The 18,482-nt window shown below is 41.0% G+C and overlaps 1 protein-coding gene across 6 annotated transcripts in view; it reads right to left on the bottom strand.

Annotated features, from left to right (window-relative positions):
• Nucleotides 1-17,519, bottom strand: part of RB195_018566 (uncharacterized protein) — a gene marked incomplete at both ends in the record, with an annotated part of 39,836 nt that extends 22,317 nt beyond the window's left edge. For 5 of the 6 annotated variants that reach the window (XM_064186056.1, XM_064186053.1, XM_064186055.1 and 2 more), the window contains 18 exons: nucleotides 111-348; nucleotides 418-610; nucleotides 662-828; nucleotides 925-1,089; nucleotides 4,353-4,455; nucleotides 4,504-4,592; nucleotides 7,344-7,458; nucleotides 7,517-7,631; nucleotides 7,687-7,905; nucleotides 7,970-8,104; nucleotides 9,721-9,814; nucleotides 9,867-10,012; nucleotides 10,075-10,174; nucleotides 11,672-11,746; nucleotides 11,826-11,939; nucleotides 16,922-17,077; nucleotides 17,356-17,404; nucleotides 17,477-17,519. In XM_064186056.1, coding sequence (XP_064041933.1) covers nucleotides 111-348; nucleotides 418-610; nucleotides 662-828; nucleotides 925-1,089; nucleotides 4,353-4,455; nucleotides 4,504-4,592; nucleotides 7,344-7,458; nucleotides 7,517-7,631; nucleotides 7,687-7,905; nucleotides 7,970-8,104; nucleotides 9,721-9,814; nucleotides 9,867-10,012; nucleotides 10,075-10,174; nucleotides 11,672-11,746; nucleotides 11,826-11,939; nucleotides 16,922-17,077; nucleotides 17,356-17,404; nucleotides 17,477-17,519 — 2,316 coding nt within the window. Of the gene's footprint in view, nucleotides 1-110; nucleotides 349-417; nucleotides 611-661; nucleotides 829-924; nucleotides 1,090-4,352; nucleotides 4,593-7,343; nucleotides 7,459-7,516; nucleotides 7,632-7,686; nucleotides 7,906-7,969; nucleotides 8,105-9,720; nucleotides 9,815-9,866; nucleotides 10,013-10,074; nucleotides 10,175-11,671; nucleotides 11,747-11,825; nucleotides 11,940-16,921; nucleotides 17,078-17,355 lie in introns of all 6 variants that reach the window. The other variant, XM_064186052.1, reaches the window with a different exon arrangement.
• Between the last annotated feature and the right edge of the window lie 963 nt (nucleotides 17,520-18,482).

Genomic DNA, 18,482 nt, shown 5'->3' with positions numbered 1-18,482 from the left:
AATTAAGAGTCAACTGTAAGGCTTCTGCATCTGTTAGAAGGTATTTTTCTCGGATATCTTCTTCACAAAGCAAAACCACTTTACTTTTAGCAACAAAAACTCTACGTCACCTGGATTTCTTGGCCGTGGTGATGGAGCTGATGTCGAGTGGACTGGCTATCATGGCGTGAAGTTGAGGGAGGCGAAATAAAATGTCCCATAGAATGTGAATGAGAATTTGGCCTAGGAGAGGGTTTTCGCCTGACTGGTGGGTCAGCTGGTGGAGGTGAAGGTAGATGCGGCAGAGTTTCCATCGGTGGTGGTGCCGGAGGTGGATCCAATGGCGGCCGCGATACGTCCTCGTAGAACCTGAAAGTTGAGGATCTCTACAAGGAAGCTTCTAAACTAGAATGAAGCTGCTTGGATCAAACATATTACCCGCTGTCACCACTTTTGCGGTCGTCCGGTGTAGGTGCAGCCGTATCACTTGCAGCGACTACGACTGACGAGGTCATCGTTTGAGGTGTGCGCTCTTCGGACACTGAAGGAGAGTGTCGTGATATTTTCCGCTCTTTCCATCTCGATGCATCCAAAGGACTACGCCGAGACGAGGAAGAGTTTCGTTGTTTCCCTGAAGTCATATATTATTATCATTTAAAACGGTAAGAAAATAACCTTATACCATTGACGTTCCGATCACTTCGAACGTCTCGTCTATCGTCTCGTCGCCGATCTTTATTACGCTGACTATAAGATAACGAACTCGACGCTCGACTATCGTTCGATCCAGAACGGCGCCTAGTAAGAGATGAATCCTCGCTAGATGATATCGATGACTCAGACGAAGCGCTGAAAAAAAAACAAGGGAACTCAGTTAATCTTCACAATTTCAATGATTAAACCATGGATGTAACACAAGAACACCAAAGCTTCCGCAGGGGTCACCTCGGCTTTCGCTCTTTTCTTTCCTTTCTTCGTAAGAATCCCTTCTCATAGTCGTATTTCGACTTTCGATGCCGTGATCGGTCCTGCGATCGTTCTCGAGAACGTTCACGGCGACGAGTATGTGCAGGCGAACGACGTTGGTCGCGATGATGTTCGTAGCGACAGCTTAACATAGTGGCATCACAAAGATAAAACGAAGACTATCAACTAATACGGAAAATTCGTGTTAAGCAGCACTTTATTCTCTTCAATACTTGAAATAATATTCTCAGATAAGAATGAAAAGTCTTCTTTTTTAATTCAGACTAAAAAAAAAACCAAAGTCCAAGGAATAAAGCAGTGGATAAATTGACCAAAAACAAGAAAGAGTCGAGTTCTGTCTTGGCCAATCCTCTTTTGAAGTCACAGTCGGATACAGTTTAGCAAGTGGTAAATAACGACTTTCAGCATACAGTAAACGCTGGAACTCCTCACTATCATGACCATAATGCGCATTCAGAATCACATATAATCAGAATAGAGTCAGTGTATGTCAAGCAGGGATCCAAGCTCGTTGCAGCAAGCGTAATCTGCGGTTTTAGATTAAAGAATTCCTGTACGAATACATGGAGAATGTAACAGATATATATTATAGAACGAAATAAAGCACGGTGCAGTTGCTTAAGTGGCTGTGCTCGAAGCGGGACCTTTGCCAGCACCATCCATCGCTGCCTCGATTCCAACCACCATCCCCGTCGCTTTAAACGCAGTCGCATACGCAACTGCACCGCACTTCATGTTGTTTTGACCCGACTATACATTATACTTGTACGCAGATATATGTTCAGAATACCTATGAACAATCCCCACGAATCTCATTCAATACAAGAACTACAGCCGATTAGTTGCGATGCTAAGTTCCGCACCTTCATGTGGTGGATAGAAGGTAAACCGCGCACTAAACCTTGTGCTTGCCCTGAGACACAGATCGATTCAGGAGACGGACTCCCTGCTTCCGATGTGCAGGATTGACCTGAAAACTAGAGTGTCGGTCCGGTCAAAAACCTGCAAACAACTGGGAGATATAAGGAAGATAGTTTGCAGTCGCTTCCAAGAAATAAGTTCCATTTGTCTACTTCGAGAAGACGCAACATTCTCCCACAAACCCGTGGGATTAGAGATCTACCTATCCATGGGTTCTAAGACTTCACGCACAGTAGAGAAGAGTATAGCTTTGACTATCTTCGTCGCTTACGCTTCAACATCAAGTTACGAAGAAGAAGTCGAAGCTTTTTATATGGACCTAGAGAAGCTCTACAAAGAAGGCCGTACCTTCTATGAGGTCATTGTTTGTCATTTTAACGCCAAATTGAGCAATGAAGAGCTTCACATCTGGAAACAAAGCCTGCAATGGAACAAGCTTTCCGGGTGTATCATAGCGACTAAGACCAAACATGGGAACTCGCAATTTCAGAAGTCCTCCTCTCTATGTTGGACGTGGCCCATCGGAGGTCATAGTAATGAAACTGACTACATCATCCACAGTAAAAGGTTATACCTGAATGATGTCGTTGTTGTACCAAGCTTCTATAACGGATCAGACTATCGCCCCCTTCGAGATTTTCCCTCATACGGTGAGGAGAGATAGCCGCTAAATCCCAGAAGCGAAGAACCATGATCATCGTTGACTGAGACCTCTTCGCTTGGTTTGCCGGCTTTTGTTAAGATACCGCAACGGACAACATCGATGACGAATGTGATCGGCTTCTAACAGCTTCTAACACATATCCACGACCCTACGCGGACAGCGGAGGGTTTAAAACCACCAGGAGATGCCTGTATCAGGAAACTCGAGAGTTAATACGAGAGCTGCACTAGCCCACTAGCCGCATGCAACCACAAACTCACGTTCGAGTTCGCAAAGTGATGCAGATAAGCGATAAAAGGAGAGAGAAGAGCAGCAGTATTGGCTAAAGCAGTAGAAACTGACAAGAGCATTCGCTATACCCGTCAAGACTTCGCCGATCGTAAGACAAAAATGACAGCTCCCGGAACCCAACAGGGCAATTACAGCGTCGAAAAAGGAGATGGAGAAGGTCATTTACGATTTCTACTCAAATCTCTTTGACAGCCACGTCCACTTGCCTCCTCATCATTTGAGAGAAGATGGACATGACATCCCAGAGGTCCCCCTTTCCTAATTCTGGCATACCATCATGCGGTGACGAATCGTACTTCACTCAGTCACAACAAAAAAAAACTGAACATTTGAAGAGCCCACCGCCAGTCCTTATCAGAACACAAGCGAAACGGAAGCGGTCATGGAAAACATAGACAACCAAGGCATTCCTAATCTATACACAAAGATACTTCGTGGGTTGTACAGCAACCTCACGTTCAAAATTCCTCCATTTTACAATAATGACACAATCGAGCATAAAGAGAGAGGTTCGACAGGTCGACACAACTTAAAATATTAACCACCCAAAATATTCAGTGCCACTCTCCAGAACGCATTGCAAGGAGTGAAATCAAATAAGATGGGAGCGAAAGTTGAGCTGAGGAGTTACACTATCTTTGTTTCGCTGGTGACTCGATGATCGTCCTGATAATAAGGATTTCAAGTACCAGTAAGGGGAACAAATGGTCGAATTTGATGAAGCGTAGAAAAAGGTAGCTATCGAGCTGAACCTTGACAAGACGTTGTTCATAAGAACGCATGAGTTTCTGATAGTCCATTCAAGTCCTAATTTCTTGTGCAACTATAGAAAATTAGCATCCTTCGTAGCCCTTCTTTCTGAGAAAAAACTATTCCGCTAGCTTAATAGCTTCTGCTGCAACGCGCCTCATCGGAGATTTTACATTGTAGTGTGAATTTCACCCAATTTCATTCTTTGAGTCGGTTCTTTTTTTGCTAAGATAACGATTAGAAAAAAAAAATGCTAATCACGTACATGTACAGTTCCATTAAAGCAATGGGAACTGAAGTCTTAACGTATTTAAGATTTTAGAATCTTAAAGTCTTACGCCGATGTAAACTGTAAAAAACTGTGAACTGTAAAAGTCCCAAAGGCGCGTCAGCAAAAAAAAAAAGAAAAACAAAACAAAACAAACTAATTACTTCGCTAGGAATACGTAATCCGCTATTGCGCCCGAAAAGAATGGGAAACTAGCAGAAGTAAGAAAAAAAAAACTCCGAAAAACTTTGTGCAACAGTTTTCATCTCGTTTCATTTCATTTCATGCTCGATGCAGATGGACTAGAACCTGCTCTTAGTGAAGACAAGAGACGTCACAAGATACAACACGTTCAAAGCACGCTGCAACTGCTGTATCACTTTATTGAACACAACAGTAACTCTTTCTGATGACTTTACATTGAAGTTGACAATGAACTTGAATAGAAATAGACTTCTTGTTTGATAAAACGTTGACTTTGATAAAACGCACCTGGACATGTCACTGGGTGGATCAGGTGGTGGTGCCAACAATGCAGTCAATGAATCGTCTACTGTTAACGAAGCCGTGCCAAGAATGAATGGGCCAACACTTCCTGCAGTAATTCCAGTCACGGATGTTGATATCTTTACGGGAATGCTACCGTGTTTTCGGTCAATAAAGTGATCGTGTAGGCGATCAGAGCAGAAGTCGGCCGGAACACGTGCCTCACCGCTTTCCACTTTGAATACACTGAAAAAGGAATCATGAGTAATTGTGAGAATAAAACCTTTCGAAACTATAGCAATGAGATGACCTGGATGATGTTGAACTCCAAAGTATTATTGGCATAAAATGGAACTCCAGTGCGTAAAACGGGGCCTTGAGATGAAAACATCTCCAACAATTATAACATCACAGATTTCTTCTTTCTCTAGTCGAGTTTCACTCGACAGTCAGAAACATACTTAATTGTAGAAACAAAGCAAATTTCTCGACTAGAAGATAGGGAACTTGAAAAGTGTGGAAACAGCACTGGCATTCTCAAATGCGGATGCGCAGTCTGATTTTCAGAAAAGCAACGTGGGGTTGACAGGAAACAGTAGGTGTGATCTGACTCCATACATTCAAACTGGCAGTTTAAATAATGAGTTATCTGCCACGAAAATCAGCTGAATTGCTTTATGTATGTGAATTTGGAAGTAGAAAGATGGGTCACACGATACAAACAAGCCCTTTCAATCACGAAATCAACAACGTTCCTGGAGACACGGAATTAATTTTTGGATATTGCTGGTCTCCTTTTGATGGAGAATGTCCACATTTAAATAAGAACATATCTTTATTTCAAAAATATTGTTGAAGAGATTAGATAATTGCTAATTCCACTAAAACCGCACCGTTTCAAGCACAACCGCCTACGCAACAAAACCCAGCTTCAAGTCATTTTAATCTGACTGTATACATAGATAAGGAATAAATAATAAAGCCTACAAATTTCCGTGCTCTTACTCGATAGAGTTATTGTTTTCGAATTGCTGTGAAAAACAAATCATAAATATGTCCCTCAAATTTGTGATCTACCACCTCAACTTCGCGAAAAAATTTCTTTGTGTAAAGAAGGATAAGGAAGAGAACGACACTGAGCAGAGACTGCCTAACCTTGTTCAAAACTGCGTACTCCTTTCCCAAACTAAATAAAGAGCTTTTCTTTTAGCTCAGCATCTACTTGAAGTGCTTATCGTTCACACCTTCCGAGATTTTTTGAGCTGTGAACGAGAGTACGCATTGTAAAGTAGTTCCAACGCCAGAAAGTGAGCTTTATCTGTTCTTGGTCTTCCAAGACAACCTACAACAGTACACTTGTAAGATTTGCTTCCATTTTTCTTTCTTTTTTTTCAATGTCTACTGCATTTCAAGGCAATACAGAAAACAAGGGTAGCTCAGCATGAAAAACTTTCTAAACAATGGACATGGGCACTGATTGCCATGAAGTCTGTACAGCTCAGTGTAACATATTTTTGAATGCATTCACCTAAAAAAAAATCAACAGTGTTCATATTAATAAACAGAATGAATCTAAGTAAACTAGTGACTTCTTTGTGCGAAACTATGGTGTACAGCGGAAAACGCTCCACCTGAAAATATCAGACGTTTAATTAAAAAGATATTAAGGATTGTATTTACTATGATATGACCACTAGTAGCAATAATAAGAAAAAAAATGGGCAGAACAAGATATAGCAACTTCATTATAGGAAGTCTCGACATCAAATACAAATATAAGACAGCGATAAACTCAGGAGCGAAATGAGCCGAAAGTTAGTAATCTAAGTGAAGAACTCTAACGAACAAGTCTACAGAAACTTTTTAAGAACGTAGAGAAGAACAAGAAACAAACTGTTTCTATGGCTGACTTATCCTAGATGTGTTCTTATAGATGAGACAGTGGTTAAAGGAACGTTGCAACAGCAATGTCCGTCAACTATTCATTAACTTAGTAGGCCCCAAATTATGATATTTATCTTGCACTCACTGGCTCAGACGGAATCAAAAGAGTTTTAATCTGAAATTGTCTAAGAACTGTACAAACTTTTGAGAATGTTCACCATTTGAAATATGTTCAGAACTTATGGAAATGAGGGGTAAGTATTGAAGTGCACAAAATTACTTCAAGTTTTAGAATTGTAAATTAAAACAAAAAGAAAGTACACCATAAAAAGAAAATAAATGAACAATATCATTAGCAAAGTGAACAAATCTAATGCCATATAATAAACGATTAGAGTTAAATCTCCAACAGGTATTTTAAATTTTTCGCTAGCAAAAAATAAATGATGCCCAACTCGCAATCCAAGAGCAGCATTTGAATTGGAGTCATGCCAAAGCATGGCGCGAGCGAGAGGCGCATGCACATGCGCCTTCCATATCGACCTGCCCCTCGCAATGCCTCAGGCAACAAACCTGTTTCTCGCTGGTCGTGCTCCTTTCATGATGAGTTTTGTCAATCTTGCGTTTCTACGGCTACATAATTTTGCTTCTTCATAAAAAAAAAGACAACACAGTAATATGCACTAACAACAATCATTCCTTTTTAGATTTTGAATCTGGCGAGTAGAACAATGAAGAGATCAAGAAGATGTACATCCCAAAACACAGGAATTGCTTGAGAGCCTACTTCATCGACTTCGAGAATTGGAAAGTTGGCATCACGTTAATAAGTCTTAGAAGGATAAACGTAAGTATTATGGCGGGTATACTATTCGCTAAATCTTTAACATATCCAACAAAGGTGCCTGATAGCGACACCACCATCAATTGCGCTACAGCGGATAGTTTACAGGGTATCGAATAACGTGCACAAAAATGTACATTATTAATTAATTACTAGGAAACTGAAACCCTGCGTTATTTACAAATGTTCGGAGATTTTAGGAAAAAGTAGAAAAAATCATTTTTTAGTGGTTCGCAAGTTTGTCAAGTTTTTAGGCACATAGCACTTACAATTGCTTAGGGACACCAGCTTTAATGCGATTCAAAGCAGCTTGAGCACCATCTGTCGATGAGAACACCACTATCGCCTGCCGAGCTCGCATATCCACTACGACGTCCACAACCCCTAAATAAAGCACTTCATGCGTCTTTACGTGAGAAGCGATTTCACAAAAAAAAAGCACCTTCAGATAAGGAGCGCAGCTTTTGTATCACGTAATCTTCAGCGCACTGTGGAGGTATAGAGCCAATCCATAACTTGTTTGTAGTCATCGATCTACCAAAATTGGGCTGGAATTTCTGAAATGAAAAGAAAATTTCACTTGAAGCTTTTCAACTTTCGCAGCGAAGTTACCTTCCCCTTTTTATTTGCTGGTAGACCAGCAGTGGAATGCGCATTTATTGCACGTACAGCAGACTCTATATCGGCGAATTGAATGAATGCGAAGGGTGAAGGTGATTCATAGTTTTTCACATCAACATCCAGAATCGTCCCAAACCTTCCAAATCGTCGACGTAGGGTGTCATCGGAAATACGACTTTCAAGTCCTCCCACATATAGTGTACGAGACGCCTGAGAAACGCATTAGTAACAAGCATATATTATCTTAAATAATACGTCCTAGCAATAAACTTACTTTCGGATGGAACGCATCAACGTCATTCCTACAACCATTCGGAGATGCATATTTTGCAGGAAGGTCTACATCTGCACCCACAACAGCTAAACTACCCGCTGGGCTGTTTAGTGATAGATAATCATTATAGGCTTCCTGAAAAATATCGTTATAGGCTTGCATGCAGAAAAAAAAACAGGTACACAAGGAAATAAAGTGAGATGAAAGAAATTCACGAAGAAAACAAGAACTTATTGAAATACATTTTGCTTCCAAAAGCTAGTTCATGTCAAACCTACATTTCCGACACGGTAACTAGGATAATGTTCTAAGAATTAGCTGCTGTCAACTTTAAAAAATGTAGGTCCCGGAACTACTAGCGAAACCACTATTTGTTTGCGCAGAGACAGCAGAAGTCGATGTGATAACCTGGCTACATCCTAGGTTGCATCCTATAATTGTTCATAAAAATCAACCCACAGGATCCAGACACATGACCAATCAGACGTAATACCAAAAAACGTCTCAATATTCAGGATAGGTGCAGCGCAGTCGGTAAAAATTTCGCCCGTGACTGTACAATCGACAGTTCGAAACCGTAGTAGTGCCAAGCCCTTCATCACTTAAAGGCATCACCCCACGAATCTGGGATGGTGGGGGTTTTAGGTGGGTTATGCTTATACGGGGTCGTAGATTACGGGGCGGAGGGTGATTCCGTCCATTTCGTCCTAATTGCCGTAAAAACCGGCCCGGAAAATGCGGCTTCGAGCGTTCTGGGGCGGTACTTTCTACAACTAGTTCGATTGGAGCGCGCCTGGCTTGTGCACGCGCCGCATCTTCCGAGCCGTTTTTTACGGCAATAGGGAATAAACGGACGGAATCACCCTTCTCTCCACAATCTATGTCCCTGTAGGCATAACCCACATGAAACCCCAGATTCGTGGGTTGGTGCATTTAAGCCGATAAGTTAGTGCCAAAGTTGTTTGGGAGGATTAAAATCCTGAATCGGCACATCGGCTCGCCTTCGCACGCTATTGTAAGGCTGCACACGTGTTCATAAACCTCGAACGATTCTGAATTGACGTCGAACGCGTAAGTGCATCTTCTTACGGATTGTTCAACGCGATACACTTTATCCTTTTCTTTTTTTCCACTCCAATCTCTCTAAAAATCTATGCGATGACTTACACGAGGCGACGTAGTACCTAGTCAGCATCTTTCTCCTCTCAAACAAATACGATTCCAACTTATCGAAACTGGAATCCTCTGATGCAGTGTAATAGTGAGAGGCCATCTCTACGTCTAAGAGGTTCTTGGTTTGATGTTGCTCCAGGCCAACGATTGTCCCATTGAGATTGATACCTCTTTCATTTTCGGACTGTTGGCAAAAAGACCCTCTTCATTTTCGGACGGTTGGCAAAGGGATCTCCATCACCTAAGCTACACCGCATGAACTAGACCCCATTCACCTGAGGAGGGTCTGGCTCTTCCCTGTCGCACCTATGACTCTGATGCCAGAAATCTCAAGTAAGGAAGTAGAAAGGAAGGCTTTTCTGCAGTAACAAAGACGCCACGAAAAGACTTCCAAGTAACATTCGAATTTTTTATCATTATTACAACTGTGAATTCGCGTAGGAAAACAATTTTCGAATTCTCTGCCATTATTACAAGGGTGAGTTCGCATAAGAAAAAACGCTGGTAGTGAGAAACGTGATTACTGAAAGCCATTAGTCTCTTACGTCACAAACCATACAAAACACTGCAAAAAACACCTGAACAACGACATGGTTGGCCGCCCGAATACGCACACGCATAGATAATATGGAGATATGGGAATCGTTCACGAGTTTTTCCATGTCAACGACTCTGAACATAATGAGAAGTAATCAGAATAAGAAATGAGAATGATCTAAAATACCTTTGAAAAATGACCAGGGCTTTTCGAGCATCACCATCTCCATCAATCGATATGTCGACAATACGTCCGTGCTTTTTAAGCGCATCTCGTATTGCTTCTTTCACAGTTCCGTCACTACGAGGAGGAAGGCGCTCTACATATACGCCCTGTAAGTCATTTAGTCTTCAATTATAGTCCCCAGGAAGAAAAAGAAAAAAAACGTGCTCGCCTGCAAGCCTCCAGACGAAACTGCTGACGCACAAATCGATCCAGAATTCGCTAAAGGCCCTGCGGATCCACCACAAAGATTTGCGGAGTCTGGTGATCGTCTGAAAAAGTGTATGTGAAAGTTAAGCATGCCATGATAATAGATTGAAGAAAAGAGTAAATTAAAAAAACGGAGCACCTATGATGATTTTTTACATTTAATATCTGACCACAAGGAATCAGATAGAGCAGATTTGTTCCCTGGATTCCGAAGTGGTAAGTTCTTTAGTAAACTTGAGCTCAGAAGTGCATGTTTGTGAGGGAATTAAACTCCGGCAGAGATGGAGATTAACAAAATGGAACTTTTTTTTCTGAGTGTTGGATAACTTCCCACCGAATCGGACGGGCAGTGGTGTTATGCGCATAGTTGCGATAGTCGGAGCCGGTGCTCTGATCCCCTTCACTTTTGAACGGTTGGGGAAAGGATCTCCTTCACTTCTAAACGGTTGGCGAAATTACCCCCTTCACTTTTGGACGGCTGGCGAAAGGACCCCCTTCACTTGAGGTGCACCCCATGAGCTAAACCCCCTTCACCTGAGGAGGGTCCGGTTTCTCTCTATCGCACCTATGGTTATGCGGCTTCAACCTTTGAACAACAGCAATTGAAAACGTCCTGCTTAAGGTCCCTTACCTTGTAGATGTGACCGCTGAAGATCGAAAATGTAAAGATGGATGAAAGTTAACTATCCTTCAATCGAATAATAGCAATCCTACGAGCTTTGTACCATTCGACAATGAAGTCAGAAAAAATGCAGATGTCAGGAAAACTCCAATTCTTCTTTGTTGTAAATGTTCCCTTTGAACCTTTTGGAGTGCTGGACTGGATCAGGATCAGTAGGCAGGCTTTTGGTTATTAAAGGAGACGAGATACTCCTTGCTACACAAATCTCTCTCAAGAAGCGGAAAAGCACTAATTACTGGATTGCAATTGCTGTAGTCGGGTCAAAACGACATGAATAACGGTGCATTTGCGTACGGGCTCGAAACGGTGGAGGCAGCAGTTCGAACCAAGGTGGGACCATCGCAGACTGCAGCGACTGGTGATGCCAGTGAGGGTTCCAGTACACTCCAAAGCACTACTCTCCACCGCACCGCCTAGAAAAGCCGAGTACGCGACTGCACCCTGCTTCATGTGGTTTTGACCATACTATACGTATTTTACTTCCATACCACGGTCCGGCAAAAACTTTTAAGAGGAAATTTGAGATTTTTCGAAATGAAATGACAATTCTACACTTCTACTTTCATAACTGATGATGACCCATCACTGATGTTCACACAGGAACCGCTCAAAAATCCAATAACTGAACGTTTAGTTATCGAATCCCATGCAATCGACCAGCTACATTTTTAAGTAGTATGGTACTCGCTCGTCTATGCGATCTTTTCGCTATGAAATATTGTAAACGAAAACATTAAACAACACTTAAACAAGTTGAAAATATGTTTTTAGACATAGCTTTCTTAAAGAAGAAAACCAGTAAAACAGGCAATGAAACCTAAGAAGCCTGGGAGAAGAGGAGAATGGTAATGAAAAAAGAAATTCCAGTAACACAAACCCTTGTTCTCGTCGATGTCCTTCCGATCGAACTAGGCGCTTTCCTGCATTCGAAATCAGTCGAGCCAAATTAGCTCTATAAGAAATGAAGTGTGAAATGCAACAACACTATGCAGAAATATGCTGATATAGCACCATGAGAACCTTGTTCTCACCTGCTGTTATCTTTTCCTTTGGGGGATGGTGTACGTCTTCGGGAATTCTCGGAAGCAGGCTTCGGTGAAGCTGTTCCGTTGGGAGCAATTGACAAAGAAGTTGTCATAAGACCGCTTAAACAAGAACTTCAACGCTAATTTTTGCTTACTCACTATAAAATTTTCCATAATCACTAAACTGACTGTAAATTTAACCATTAAACCACCTTAATATGTACAAATAATATACTCCTTGCACACCATACTCTAGCATAGCATAAAATAAGAAGAGAGTTCACTTGAATGAACGAAGTTGTGTTTGGTCAAACAATTGAACCCCATTTACACACACACAGTCACCGTTGAAAGCACTGCATCGTGGTGACGCGTTCCATGCTCAGCAGAGACGCACCAGATCTCGTCTCCACTGAGCACGACAATCTTTTTAATGCTGTTTTTTCTTTGTTTCTGATACCTTCTTCGTTATTTTCTGCTAATAATAGTGAATAAAGAGGATTATGTAGTCGATATAGATGATGTAGAGTCGTGATGCAAGGTGATGGAAAAAAACAACTTGAGTTTATAGAAGAAATATACCTTCTCCATAAAAGCAAAGAAGCAATAAACTTGAATAAAGGTTGAATGAAGGTGAAGGTAGACTAATGTTAGGGACAACTCTGAAGAAAGAAGAGAAGATAAAAATGCAAAGTGATAGAATGAGAACAACACGAGTTTACAGAAGAAACGGATATCCTCAATATAAACAAGGTAGTAATAAACTTGAATAAGGAGCAGCAGCATATCGGAAGTGAGAGCTGACTGATGAGAAGAAAGGTATTAAAGAAACAACAGAAAATGAAAAAGAAAATAACCTTGCGGGGTCTGACGATATTGAACTGCATGCCTGCGCCGAGGCCGCTGTGCTCTAATGTGGAGTGAATTGCACGCCTGCGCCGAGGCTACTGTGCTCTAATGTGGCGTGCCTCGACGTGTCCGCCGAAAAGAAATCTGTACACGCTCTATGTTTTAGTGGCTTGTCAGATACAAGGACGCTAGATCGTTAGTTCTATACTACACAAATCGACTTCGCATGTGGGTAATGTAAAGAAATTGATGGTGAGAAAAGGAAATAATTTAATTTCATTGGTTCACAAATGTGAAGAAATATCACTGCTCTATTTCGCATGCACTTTCCATGCACTACGAAATATCCATATTGATCTATACAAGAGTTAAGAACATCGCTTGTTTCTTTTTCTTAGGTAGTAATTTGTTCTTTAGGAAGTAATTACTCATCGTAGTCGAACAATTTCTAAAAGAGTGCGATCTATGATCTACTACCATTAGAAAAAGGTGTCTCTGGTGCTTTTGTGTACAACCTCTATTTTCGTTCCTTCCATTCCCAAGAAGATAGATGATTATATACATAAAAAATACATATTTGAATTTATACTTCATTTTGTCGTTTGCCTATCTTGGAATGTTGAATATGTCAAAATAAACCTTAGGTAGCAGTTGAAATAAATGCTAACAAAGTTCTTCAAATAACAGGAACTTGTAGATTTTCAAAAAGCTCCCAAACTTTCGAAACAAATCTGAAATATGGAAAAAAAATAAACCAAAATAACTGAGTCGAAATAAAACGTTAAAACTCTTTTAATTTCAGAAGAAAAAAAAAACAGATGTCGTGGATATCCTTTTTAGAGTGTGAGCTTACTGTCTCACTCATTGGACCTGAGCAAAAGCTCCATGTGATCTTGAACACTTCTGACAAACGGATAAAGTGGAAGGACGTAGAAACAAGTGTTTTTACTCAACCATGCATCACAAAAAAAGCCTTCCAAGCGGATGTTATTTTCGTGATCAGCATACTCTAAAAAGTAGTTTCTTTGAGATTAAAGAATACAGTCCATGGAAAAGTGCACAACTAAGTTCTTTATTTCCCATTGTTCCATCCTGCCAATTATAATTCGCAGTTTTCTTCGCGATGCAAATGTCACATACAGCATTGGGTAGCGGTAAAGGTGCAGCTTAGATCCATTCTGGGGGTTGTGAGAGTCACCTGGCTTGTCTAGCGGCAGCCGTAGATATCCAGAGCCAGACACGAGGCGGCTAGCAACTGGTGGCTTCTTGATAGACAAAATAGTCTGTTTAATCAGGATAAATACCGCTTAAGATGAGACAAATTCAAGGGAAGTAAATACAGTATAGTATAGTTATAGTAAATAGTATACTAACAAGTGAAAGTAGTATGTAGCAAGTAGTGTACAGCAAAATGTGACTGAATACAGATATAGAAGACTTTACTACAAGTCGGGCATACTTTAGTGTAAGCAATATCATTAGTTTGTCTTACAAAACCCTTAGTTTTACGAACCGGTTCGGATTACCTCGGTATATATTTTTGATTTTCCTCACTAACTTAAACACTGCCAAAGGAGTGATGCGAACGTTTTGCTAAGAATAAGGCGTATGGCATCGGGGTGAACCATGGAGTCTTCGATGAAGGCTAGCACGTCCTCAGGACGCGACAGGGAGCTCTTTTCTTCTCTTCGGTTCATAGTTTTTTTTTTTCTAAATCTATTTAACATAAGCGTGCATGAATATCACCACGTAGCCTCAGTTTATTTTTCGTTTTGCTGGCAGGGGCCTCTAACATTTTAGTTCGTAGGGATTCAATTTCCCCTCCATTTCTTCGTGTAACTGAGCATAACAAACGTTTTATAGTCGTAAATCCCAAAATCCGTTTTAAAATAATGCAAACCATGCAAAATTACACGAAATGTTTGACAGGAGTCCAATCCCTGCAAATAAAAGTTCCAGGGGATGCTCTGGCATCTGAAGCCATAAAACATAAACATAAAACTAGTGTGAAAGGATTTTTTAGTATTACAGTTGTGAAGTATGCTAACCATGCACACATATAGTAGGGTCAAAACGACATGAAGAACGTACGCCATAGCGTACGCGGCTTATCTCGAGGCGCTTCGGTGGAGGGCAGCGGCTAAATGCTGGTGAAATCCTTGTTGGCACCTCCCATCGCTGCAGTTTGCGACGGCCCCACCTCGGTTCCAACTGCTGCGAACTTTTGGACAGTTGAGAAGATACCCTTTCACTTTTGGACGGCTGGCGAAAGAATCCTCATCGTTTGAGCTGCACCCCATGAGCTAGACCCCCTCCACCTGGGGAGCGTCCAGCTCCTCCCTATCGCACCTATGCATGCACAATTAAAAAACTGGACGGGAATCAACAAATTAAAGTCATATAGATGCGCTAGGAGAAAAACAAAAAATAAAAATAATGGAACAGAACTTTGCTAAGACCATGTACGGAATATGCGAAATAAAAAAGAATGAAAAACAAGAGAAAAGAGATCCGATCGGCTTCTCGAGAGCTGCAGAGACGGACAAGTGCCCGCCTTCACCAAAAAAAAAACACGAAAATGAATTGTCTGGAGAAATTTAAAGCAATCTGGATCAATTTTCATGAAAGATGTTTGATAAGAACAAGCAACCAATCGCAGTGAACAATGAGAGGATTCAAGAATCTTGTAACATATTCTGGCGAGGGGCCTAACTTGAGGAGTTCTTCCAGGACAATTTTGTTTTGGTGAGAACGACAGACACTGCCTTCAACTGTTCACCAATTGGAGAATATAAACAACATCCGCTATTGTATTAAAACAAGATCTTTAATCTCATGCATCTATAATATATTTCTATGTCCTCATGCAGAAAATAGGCTCCTCTTCGTCTACAATGATTGCATCTGGAGTTTAGAGATCTCATCAGGAAACGTTCTGCTCGAATATTAGATCGCAATTTCAGAATAACTTCAGATTTCATTTTGAAGGCGTCACCCCGAATCTGGAGTGGTACGGATTCGCAGTGGAGTATTCGTACACGGGGTCGTAGATTATGGGGAGGAGGGTGATTCCGTTCATTTCTCCCTAATTTTCTACAATCGACGGTTCGAAACCGCAGTAGTGCCAAACCCTTCATCCCTTAAAGGCATCACCCCACGAATCTGGATGGTGGGGGTTTTAGGTGGGTTATGCCTAAAAGGAGTCGTAGATTATGGGGAGGAGGGTAATTCCGTCCATTTCTTCCTAATTGCTGTAGAAAAAGGCCCGGAAGATACGGCTTCGAGCGTTCCGGCGCACTACTTTCTACAAGGAGTTCGATTGGAGCGCGCCAGCCCTGTGCGGCACCGCATCTTCCGGGCCGTTTTCTACGGCAATTAGGAAGAAATGGACGGAATCACCCCCCTCTCCATAATCTACTATCCCGTATACGGATACTCCACCTGAAATCCGTACTACCTCAGATTCGTGGGATGATAACTAGAGAAAGGATTACGAAAAGGCAGTAAGGAAGAACTAGTTCCGAAAAGCAACAATCATCAAAACGGTAAAGAAATAGAATATTTTCAGAGACATTTCGAAAATGTGCTTGCAATGAAATTTCTTAAATTAATTTCTTTTATTTTATTTCTTATTTAGATGACATTTTTTCTATTTCCATGAGAAAGTACGTCTCATGTGCTCCGCAAAAGATGAAATAGAAGAATTGTAGTTCGTGGTCTTAAGCTGCAATGTCCGCATGATTCTATTCCGGTGACCCACAGCAAAATTGGGGCATGGGTCAATCACCAAATATGTACTAGCGTCAAAACAACCACTGCTAGAATTTTCTGTTTCGATGGAAACGTACGACCTTGACTGGGAATGGTTCACAAACGAACCGAAGTACGTGAAAATTAGAATTAACAACTGCCTTGTCAAATACAGAGACTTTCCACCTACTTATCAAAAACCCAAAAAAATCACTTCAAAGCATGTCAACCCAGATAGTTACCGTCTGAAAAAATAAACCGGTCATGCACTATTCTATGGCAATCTCTAGGTATCGCACCTAGAGAATGCCATAGAAAATTCTAATCAAGGAAAGGAACGCTTTACAACCCTTGTTGCCTGTTTGCTATGGTAAGGGAACTACAGCCGCAAAACGGAAGGAGGGAACAACTAGACGAAAGCATAGGAAAGTGCGCAGTAGAAAAATACTAACGGGACCAGTGGGCGACTAAAAAGTCTGCTGGAATTAATGAGAATACAGTACTTCTTGGCGGTCCCAGGTTCGTGGAAAACAATTTTGAAAGGTTGTCCAGAATCCAGTCGATGATCTCCTGCGTGCGCCTTTTGAGCGGACCTTACATCCATAAAGCTCACAATGATCCCATCCGATGATCGCTCTATCTGGTGTACGCGTCCATAACTGAAAATAGAGCTATGTGTTGGTGGGTAACTTTGAAAGGATGGATAGAAAATCTCTAAAGTCTCTAAAAGAGACTTACAGGACCACACAGTTCATATCACTCTCTAAAACAAAAACCTGATGAAAGAACGTGAATTGTAGAAAAAAAATATATGTTAGTGTTTTTTCTCTCACCAAATGGTAAAAAATAGAAAAAAAAAACATGAAAGCAAACTAGATTCATAAACGCTTCAAGAACATTAATTACATAAATAGATAAAATGTGAGAGATTACTAACGTTGAAAAGAAGGTGTTTATACGCTCGTCGGAAACAGAGTCAGGGAGTCCTGAAACATAGACATGGCGGCTTTCACGGCCCATGTCGCGAACAGATTGAGAGGACGATGATGCAGTATTACGAGTGTTCTGATTCTGTGGTTGCGGAGAAGCCACGACAACCATTCCTCATGCACAGTCCGACTTGGTTGATTAACCAGTAAATATCGAAACCATTAGTATCGAAAGAACAATATTCGAACCAGCAGTGGACTTCGTTTCGCAACGTTTGCTAGTGTAACTGAAAGAGATGAATTAATCACAACGAAGCCGAATGACGGATATACCATTGTCCATATGTCAATGTACTAGGATGCTCATTCAATCGAATACCCAAATTCTTCAATATTTCAGGTCTGTCAAATAAGCTGAACTCTATAAGATTTTGAGCGTATCTCGAAAACTCAAGCTGAGTAGCGTAGGTTAAAGAATAAATAGAATTGTTTTAATGATGGAAGAATCGTAACAGTAATACTTCTGAAATGTGATTTTAAAAAACACGGACAGAGATAAGTTTACAAACGAGAATACGCGAAAGCAGAGATTTCCATCTACTTTTGTAGAAAAAATCTCTTGTCCGATTTAGCAAAGGGTTCTCCTTCATAACACCACCTACGACATGCTATGTTCTCTAATCCAGTAAGAACCAAAAGGTGTATTGCAATAAAGCAGGCTAGACACGTGTGTGCGGTCAATCACGAACGATGTACAGTGATATCGATTCGAAGTTGAATACAACTACGCAAGTGGTCTCTTCGTCACGTCCACAAATCGATTATCCACTTATCTTATCCTCTTATTATTCACTCTGACATGTGGACCATAAGACAGTCATACTGAAAAAGTGAGGCGGTTTGAAATGAGCATATATGTAGGAAGAGATTTGCTAAAGGTTCATCAGCACTCAAGAATAAGTACAGGAGCAAAATTTGCTGTGACATTGAAATCGACCTACTAAACACTATAACTAGGACAACAACACATAAATACCCTCTATAACCTGAAAGTCCTTTCTGGAATAATTCCATGAAAATAAAACGAATGAAAGAATATAATGACCATCGTAGCTGTGGCACGTAAAAAGGGCAA

The sequence above is a fragment of the Necator americanus genome, chromosome II (genome assembly GCF_031761385.1).
Source record: "Necator americanus strain Aroian chromosome II, whole genome shotgun sequence".
In the NCBI taxonomy this organism is placed as follows: domain Eukaryota; kingdom Metazoa; phylum Nematoda; class Chromadorea; order Rhabditida; family Ancylostomatidae; genus Necator; species Necator americanus.
The sequence above is the reverse complement of the archived record's forward strand: the minus strand, read 5'-3'. Positions and strand labels throughout refer to the sequence as shown.